Consider the following 9410-nt stretch of genomic DNA (forward strand, 5'->3'; position numbering starts at 1 on the left):
CGTGAAGAAGCTTGTGGGGGGCGAAATCTCTTCTCATTGAAGGCTTATGTTGGAAAGTTGGTGATGGTAGGGATATTCATGTATGGCGAGACAGATGGGTTCCGGATGGGCCTGAAATTACAGTTCCTTCTCCTCCTATAAATGGGCTGCATGACCCGGATCTCTTGGTTGCTGATTTAATAGATCAGAATTCTGGTTCTTGGAATATTTCAGAGCTGCAATTACACTTTTCTGCTATGGACATTGATAATATTCTTGCTGTTCCTGTTTTTGATAACAGCAGACGTGACACTTTGTTTTGGGGAAAAACTCCTAATGGCATTTTTTTCTGTTAAATCTGCTTACTGTATGGGTGTTTTGGGCTGGAGGGATAGCTTGGAGAATATGCAAGTGGATTTATGGAAACTCGTGTGGCACATTGATGGCCCTCCAAAGCTTCGGTAGTTTATTTGGAGAGCTTGCTCTGGTTTTCTGCCCGTCAATACCGAGCTTCGTAGGAGGCACATTATACCTGATGGAAAATGAAGACGCTGCTTGCATATGGATGAATCGATGTCTCGTGCTCTCTTCTTCTGTAATTCAGCCAGTTTAATTTGGGAACACAACCCCTTTTGGTCCCACATCCGTGAAGTTGGTGAAGCTCAATTTGTGATTATGTTCAAGCATATAGCTGGCAAGGTATCGAAGAAAGACCTCTGTCTGTTTGCTGCTTTATCCAGGGCTGCCTGGACAAGCCGAAATAAGGCTATATTTGATGATCATCCTCACTGTCCACAACTTCTTGTAGCAATTTTTGTTAACTATGTTGAGCAGTATAATGGTTATTCCAGGCGTGTGCACTCTAATCAAGCAAGTTGTCCCTCTATTTTTGCGAAGAAGTGGAAGAAGCCGAATGGTGGGGTTGTGAAGATCAATGTAGATGCTGCATTTTTTCAGGATAATTCTATGGGCTTGGGTGCTGTTGCTAGAAACGCTGAAGGCCAGATCCCATTTACAGCAGCTAGAAGAGTTGCTGGCAGGTGGGATGTCAATGTAGCTGAAGCTGCTGCCTGTTTATTTGGTCTGTCTCTTGCTCGCCGTTTTGACTATCAACAAGTCTGGTTGGAATGTGACTCACTGGGAGTGATACACAAGATCCATGCACAGGAGTTTGGCCTTAACTATTTGTATGGTTTTATTGATTGCATTGCAAAGTTGATTACTTGTTTTTCTCATTTTCATTGTAGTCATGTTTTGAGAGGGGGTAACACGATAGCTCACTTGATGGCTAGATCGTGTCCGATTGGCACATCGGAACGTGTATGTTTTAATCCTTTTCCGGAGAGCATTTTGACGCTTGCGGATTTGGATATTATCTAATATTACTCCCTCTCCTTTCCGTAAAAAAAAAAAAAAAAAAAACTACAATAGTATCAAATCCCAAATATTTAAATATGTGGTTAAATTTTGACCGTTGATATTATTTCATTTTTAGATCTAATATATGCGATTATGCGTGTCATCAATCTTCCTTACCAGTGGGAATGAACGCTGCGTCTATCTCTCTCCTCCATTGAAGCCTACTCTGAGTTCTCCATTGAAGCGCCTTCTGATCTCTCTCTCCTCCATTTAAGCGGCTTCTGAGGTAAGATGTCTTTATTTTTTTTTTTCTGTAAACATCGAATATTCATTTCATATTCTAGGGTTTAATTTCAGAATATCGTTAATTTGATTGCCGGCAATTACTCAATTTAGGGTTCTTCTAGGGTGGAATATTGAACTATTAATTATAATTGCTGAAGAAATGAAATCTTATAACGAGCGAAATTGTTTCTAGAATCATGCTTTGCGCAATTTGCATTGCTGTTCTTAAGCAAGAAGAATTATGTGTGATTTTTTAGCCTAATTTTGATAATTGAGTCCAATTTGGTTGCTAATATGTTGTTATTTTTATCCTAATTGAGCCTAATAGTCGAGCCTATCTTAGAGTCCGAACAGTAGGCTCGGCTCGAAGGTTTAACACTCTTGTTGCCACTCTTGCCGTACTCAGGGCCGTCAGGGGTGGCCCTTAGAGATATGGGTGCTCTGTCGGAACTAATTCTTTGCAAACCGCTAATTACATTGTGATCTGGAGATTAAATTTATCTTGTGTGAAAAACCTTTTGTTCATTGTGATCATCTTAGTAGCGATTCATAATTTCGTTGCAATATTTTGAAGCTTTTTTCTTTAATTTTTTTTAATTTTTATTTAAATTGGTCTTCACTTGCAAATGCAGAAACTTTTTTCTGGTGATATCATTCGACATCTGTTAACTTTGCCACTGCAACTGAAGGCGGAGTAGGGAGGCGGCTGACTGCTGCTATGTTCATGTTGATCTTGCCTCGTAAATACTATTAAAGGCCTTGGCACACATAAACTTAGCTGCCTAATACCCCAGCAAAGTGTTTCTTAACATTTGCTCAAAGCTGAAAAATATGGTGGGGCATTCTGCAATCCAAGGTTTGACAACATCAGCTGGTTTAACATCTTCGTTAGTCAACATCAGGCATTGTTCAAGCAGTTATTTGCCGTGTCTTCCTTCTAGATGTAAGAAACGAGCAGTATTTGTTAAGGCTATGTCATCTAATGCTGAGCAGAACCAACCTCCCTCTTCATCAGAACCAAAATCTGCATTATCTGCTATTCTAGATGTTCCTCGTAGTATCTGGAAGCAAACTTTACGTCCTCTTAGTGACTTTGGTTTTGGTAGGAGAAGTATTTGGGAAGGTGGTGTTGGTTTGTTTCTTGTCTCGGGTACAATTCTATTCGTGCTTAGTTTGGCTTGGTTAAGGGCTTTCCAAATTCGCAGTAGATTTAGGAAGTATATGGCAGTATTTGAATTTGCTCAGGCTTGTGGCATTTGTGCTGGAACACCTGTGAGAATTAGAGGAGTGAATGTTGGCAATGTGATCCGTGTTAATTCTTCTTTGAAATGCATAGAAGCTGTCGTTGAGGTTAGCACTTGTCATCTCATGCTTCTCTGTTGCTTCATATAATACTGAATGTTGCTCAATTATATTTATGGCTGCTATTCTTTCAACTTAAACCCAATTTCTATGTAGTTATCCGTTCTTTCAATTACTATGTGTGGAGAAAGATAAAAAAAGGGACCCATGAGTCAAGGAAAATGATAGAGAGAACCATTGGCCAAATAAAGTGATGTTATTTTGCAACTTCCCAAATAGGAATACACTGCAATCAAATATAAATGGAGGAATTATGTTGATAAGATACATAATTGTGCTAATGTGCTGTCTTTGCTTGTAGGTGGATGATGATAAAATTATTATTCCACGAAATTCTACAGTTGAAGTTAACCAGTCTGGTCTCCTCATGGAAACTATGATCGACATTACTCCCAAAGATCCAATTCCAACACCTTCTGTTGGGCCTCTTGATCCGGAATGTGATAAGGAAGGCCTCATTGTTTGTGATAGGCAAACGATTAAGGGATTACAGGGAGTGAGTTTAGATGCACTTGTTGGAATATTTACCCGCATTGGACGTGAAGTGGAAGAGATTGGTGTTGCTAATACTTATTCATTGGCACAAAGAGTTGCAGCTGTTATTGAAGAAGCAAGACCACTGTTATCAAAGGTATGGTTTCCTGCTTGTAAGATATCTATGATTGCTAAGAGTTGCAGTTGTAACTTGTAAGAGCTTTTGCTGAGTAACACTAATTTATCAATGCAAGATATGTAAGAATGGATACTGTTTAATTAGACCTTAAATAAGTTCAGATTTGGCTGACTTGCTGTGCTATACCTGTGGTGCAACTAAGTCGATGCCACCTGCTAATGTAATGCCCTTGTAATTCAAGGCATCTACAAATTGATTTGGATTGATGTACATAATCCTAATATATACTTCTTAATAGTTTATTATGTTGTGTCATAATATTTTAAGATAAGGAGAAGATTTTGTTTGGAGTAGAAAATAAAAGTGCACCTCAACAGTGGATTGGAATCCTTCCTGTTCACTTGAGATGGAGGCAATATCGTGGGCCATGCTGTATACTGGATAAATAAATACCCAGAAACACCTTTCACTAACTCACAAAGGAGTACCCATGGGAACTTGGAAAGTAACGCGGGCAGCTAGCATATGGAATATTACTATAGGAGACACTTTTCAAAATATTCATTCCCTTAACAACTTTACAAGTTAAAACAGCAGGAGTGTGGGGATTGCCAAACACACACAATATTGATGACCTGTAGATGTAACAAGAGGGATCATAAATAAGGCCATTTGATTTTCCTAGTCTCAAACATTTTATTTCATAGAGAGGCAAATATGTCATTATAAAAGAGCAAGTAATTTTGTGTCACCACTTTTCAGGTATAAGATGAGCACATTTAGGAGATGGCATTTGTTAGGTTGGTTGCAATTGTATTTCGCAGTAGCTGGAAGTCTTTGTTTTTTTTTGTTTTTTTTGTTTTTTTTGTTTTTTTTGTTTTTTTTTTTTATTTAATAACTATCCATTTCCGGGGAGCTTTTTCAGTTGTTGGCAACATAGGTGAACAAATATTTTTTATAGGTATAAATGTTTGCACGCTATTTTTAAGAGATTTTAAAAAAAAGTAATTAACGTTAATGAGGGCAAATAAGTAAGTAAACATATTAGAGGGTATAATTGTCCAAATACTATTCATAAAAGTTAATTTTTTAATCACACAATGAAAAACTTAGAGGCAATTAACATCATTTTAATAGGGGTGTATAAGTAATCTAACATTTTTAAGGATATAATTATCCTCACACTATTCATAAGTGTTTTCTTATACTTTTTAAAAGGTAGGGATATAAAAAAAAAATTAAATTTAACTTCTTATGGGATTGTTTCATGGCCTATGTTTAGTGGTCTGAATGTTGTCTTTTTACACATATATGCTTGAAATGCTATCCTTTAAGATGACTTTTAAGGTGGGACTGGGTTCTGTTACTTTCATTGTTACCTTAGCCAGCTGTGGACTATTTACTTTAAAGAGTGTCTAGTGCATAATCTAACTTAAGACTAATGGTGGACTAAATCATGTTTTAGTAACCTGTCTTTTCCTTCTTCTCTTTTTTTTTTTTGCTTTGAAGTACTAGGTTAGCTAGCTGTCTTCAGATAAAAGATCAAAGGGAAAAAACCTGTTTGCAATTTTTAGAAATAAGGTGAAAAGAGGCTCTTTGTGATTATGTGGGTGAAACTTGTGTACATAGCCTACTTTAGGTGGGAGAATTTTTAGAGGCATTGGGGTTTTGTGATGTCAGTAATGGCTAGTAAGCCATGCTGTTCATGGGGATGTCAAGTATTTTTGGGGTATTAAAATCTAGTGCTTGTTCTTTTTTAATTGCAACTTTTGGATTTTAACTCTTGTGCTTGTTCTTTTTTAATTGCAACATATTATGCCTTTTATATAATATAATTATACTTTAGTTGAAATTATAGAAAGTTGATATTTTGAAAGTACAAATCGAGACAAACCACATGACTATATTTTTGATAATGTATAAATTACAAAAGACGGTCAAAGGATTGTATGTGAATAATGTAAATTCTCAATGTTGCAATAAGAAAAAAGGAGGTATATGGACTTCCAAGGCTAACGCCATTAAATTTATAAATGGACTTCTTTCCTTGCTAAGCAATTTTGTTTTAAGTTTTGATCTACCTTGAGTGAGCTTCCTGGCTCTTCAATGCACTCAGATTAGTAATTTTTTATTATGCTCTTGTGGCCTAGATGTATGATCTTGCTATGTCTAGGAACCAAGAGTTTGCTTTCTGATTAATAGTGGATTAATGAGGGGAGAAATTTTTCCTTCATTGTAAACTATAAATCTTGATTTTGTCTATTTGAAGTTGACACATCCTAGGTATTTTATACTAGGTGCTTTATCAAAGATGCATATTCAATAACATTGACCATTTGATTTCTTTCATTTCTTCTTTTTTAATTGTTTGATCTTCAAGTATGAATTTGGTGTTCTGTGGAATTGTAGATAGCTTGACTGGTTTATGTATAATGTGTATTACCGTGTAATATCAACAATTAGGTTTATAGTCAAGAGTAACTGCCAATGAATTTCTTTGTAGTAACTCCTATCCATGGTGTAGTGATTCTTTAGATTAAAGCCATGTCTGAAGACATTCAACCTTTGTTGTCCGAGGTCCGTGACACTGGTTTGCTGAAGGAAGTTGAAAGTTTAACTAAAAGCCTTACACAGGCAACTGAAGATTTGAGGTAAACATCCTCATCTAATATTCTTTTCTGTAATTTTAGAGAGATGTCTTGTCCTCTATTTGTCTGTTTATGTTTTTCAACATTCTTCTCAAAACATTGTTTCACAACCAAAAAAAAAAAAAAAGACAAAACATTGGGTAGGATTGAAATGATGCAAGTACCCTTAAGGGTTTTTTTTTTTTTGTAAGCAGAGCTTTTTGAAATTTTTGAATACCGAAAATTACAAGGTGATTTAAAATCGGTACATAATGACATGTGAATGTTTGACTGTTTTTCCCCAAAGAGATCAAATGTAGGAGAGAACGATTAAATTAGACGGGTTAATGCATGAGTTAAGTGCCAAAATGTTGGCCTTTTTCTTATGTTTTCTAGTATATATATGGACTCTCATCAATGACTTTGAATTCAATGGTGGTATAGGAAAGCTATAGTAGGTTATGTTTATAAGTTTGGAAAATGGTCAGAAATTTCTTGCTGATTCAAAAGGATGTCAAAACAAGAGGACAATGGCCTTCTTTAGACAATATTGTTATTGATATGCAATCAGTTTTTTTTTTTTTAATTTTTTATTTATTTTTTTAAATTTTATGTTTGTATATTTGTATTATTTAGTGATAAAAGGTTTAAAATTTGCCTTCTACGAAATAAACTACTTGATGTTATCTGCTGCATTAATATTTGGAGTAGCTACTAACGGAGCTTAACATTCTGTAGAAGGGTGCATTCTTCTATTATGACCCCAGAGAACACTGAATTGATTCAGAAATCAATTTACACCCTGGTATTTACTTTGAAGAATATCGAGGTATGACGTATGCACTATGCAGGAGTCAAGTAATCATCTAGTGGTTGAAGTAAAAACAATTTGTTATAAACTTCTTTGCTGTTTTCCTCTACTGCAGAGTATCAGCTCTGATATATTGGGGTTCACGGGTGATGAAGCCACGAGACGTAACTTGAAGCTTCTAATTAAGTCATTGAGCAGGCTGCTGTGAGGAACTGGGGCTTCCAGAATATGGTTGTTGATTTTAACTAGAGTGTGGACAGTCAATGGTGCAACTTATATTTCTGGGTGCTAAGTTCAAGGGTTGCACATCAAAAATTATTATTGAGAATTTTAAATGGTCTAGGCATTTTTCTGTGTGATAATTTCTGAGACATACTTCAACAAGAATTTCCCAGATGGAAGAGTGGACAACTGGAGATTGCACCATCTTCTGATGTTTCTAAATTTTCCGAATCTTTTCTCCTCAAACTCAAAGGTGAACGGTAATGGACAAAATTTGTTCAATTCCAGGTTGTGGAACTGCTTCTACTTTTTCTGTAACAACTAACAAGTGCTCCTTGTCCTTTTTTGTTATCACGTAGAACAACTGTTATATTTCTTTTTCACCTATGTTTTTATTAGGTTTGTTGGTGCGGAGGGGTTTAATTTAGGCGAGGCAAGGGGTGTGTAGATCATTTCCTTCAAATTCCTTTTTTGAACAGAAGTTTGGCCTGGTACATTATTTTGCGTGTGATTTATTGATGTAGAAAAATCTTGGAAGTGCCTAAGAGGTGTCGTGCTGGTGCTACATGAGCGTGACTATGTATTTCTTATATTTCAGGTATTAAATTAATTCTGTTAAGGAACCATGACTTGCAATGAGCATATTGAAGTGAATGAAAATGGCCTTCAAACTTAATTTTGATGGCTTGTATATGCCAAAATATTCTGCAATCCACCTCTCTCTTGTCGTCAAGAGTAGAAACAAGAGTACTAGATTGGAACCAATTTTTGGGGAATACACCAGAATTATCCAATCTTTCCTTAGAAGAACAATGACACCAAGAAGAACTCATAGGACATCTATCAATGGGCACACTATCTACGCCATTAGAAGATGATTGGTACATGAGTAGTAAGACTAATCCAAACGAGATTGATCATTTGACTAATTCTGTACGAGCCTATTAACCACCACCAAATGGATCATTGACCAACCAAGGTTAAATTCAAAATCCTATACCACTTCCACCTGAGGTAAAAGATCCATTGGTGAAACAACTTTGTCAATTCAAAGTGAATGTTAGCATTTAGAACTCGTAAGTACTTCTAAAGAACATAGGAATTTTCTCATGAATGCCTTAACTGCTTTGTTAGTAAGCACGGACACAACTTCTGAGGATCTCGTTAGCTTACTTACTAACAAAAAATCCGACAAGTCAATCAGCTTCATTGATGATGATTTGCCATCTAAAGATACTACACATAACAACGCATTATATTTGACTGTGGGGTGCATGGGATACAATATCCCACTTACTTTGGTCGATAATGGGTCCGCCGTTAACGTGTGCCCATTACAAACTGCAAAATATTTAGGCCTAAACTCCAAAAAAGATGTCAATGCAACAACACAAAGCATTAGGGCTTACGATAATTCAAGGAGATCGGTGTGTGGAACTGTTACGCTACTAGTTACCACAGGCCCAATTCAAAAGATGGTTGAGTTACATGTTATGGACATCAAACCTACATTCAACCTTTTTCTTGGACGTCCTTGGATACATGAGCTTGGAGCTATACCATCTTCGCTCCATCATAAGATTATGTTGAACTATCAAGGTCTTCCTATGACTATACATGCTTCTCCTCTCAAAGTCGCAATAAACGATCAATCTCTCTTAGAGATAAATCATGACAATGGTGAAGAAGATATGTGGGGATTTGTTGTCAAGGCTATCTGCACGTTAGAAATGGATGATGATTCTGAAGTTCCCTTCAAACTTGATCCATATTCCACTTAGATTGTAAACAACATCTTTTTCAATAGTAGTTACTTTCCTGGGATGTCTTTGGGAGTAGGGATGAAGAAATCCTTCATGCCTCCTACCCCAACTAAGAGTATCTCCTTTGGATTAGGATATAAACCAACCAAGGAAGATCTTAAAGCTCACCATGCCAAGGTAAAGGCATGTAGGAGCAACAACAAAAAAGGGATAATTCCTTTACTCCCATCTTACAACCAAACCCTTAATGGAAGTATGACTATCTGGAACCACTAGTTCTTGAAGGTATCAAGAAACCAGGATTCGAGATTAATGAAACTCCATTAGTAATTTATTTCCTTTGACTCTTTATTTACTTGCTTTTTTCCCTTTATTTGCTTATTAATTTT

At 36.3% G+C, this 9410-nt stretch overlaps 1 protein-coding gene across 2 annotated transcripts; it reads left to right on the top strand.

Moving 5' to 3' along the window:
- Nucleotides 1–1432: 1432 nt before the first annotated feature.
- LOC110727070 (protein TRIGALACTOSYLDIACYLGLYCEROL 2, chloroplastic-like) lies at nucleotides 1433–7881 on the top strand. 2 transcript variants are annotated; one of them, XM_021906607.1, is made up of 6 exons: nucleotides 1445–1624; nucleotides 2256–2973; nucleotides 3287–3616; nucleotides 6134–6249; nucleotides 6964–7054; nucleotides 7152–7881. In XM_021906607.1, the coding sequence occupies exons 2-6, from the start codon at nucleotides 2455–2457 to the stop codon at nucleotides 7242–7244; spliced, it is 1149 nt and encodes a 382-aa protein (XP_021762299.1). In that variant the 5' UTR covers nucleotides 1445–1624; nucleotides 2256–2454; the 3' UTR covers nucleotides 7245–7881. The 2 variants fall into 2 exon arrangements, with proteins under 2 accessions (XP_021762300.1, XP_021762299.1); XM_021906608.1 differs by lacking the exons at nucleotides 6964–7054; nucleotides 7152–7881 and having other exon boundaries at nucleotides 1433–1624; nucleotides 6123–6209.
- The last annotated feature ends 1529 nt before the right edge of the window (nucleotides 7882–9410 follow it).

This window comes from Chenopodium quinoa, unplaced genomic scaffold (assembly GCF_001683475.1).
Source record: "Chenopodium quinoa cultivar QQ74 unplaced genomic scaffold, ASM168347v1, whole genome shotgun sequence".
In the NCBI taxonomy this organism is placed as follows: Eukaryota; Viridiplantae; Streptophyta; class Magnoliopsida; order Caryophyllales; family Amaranthaceae; genus Chenopodium; species Chenopodium quinoa.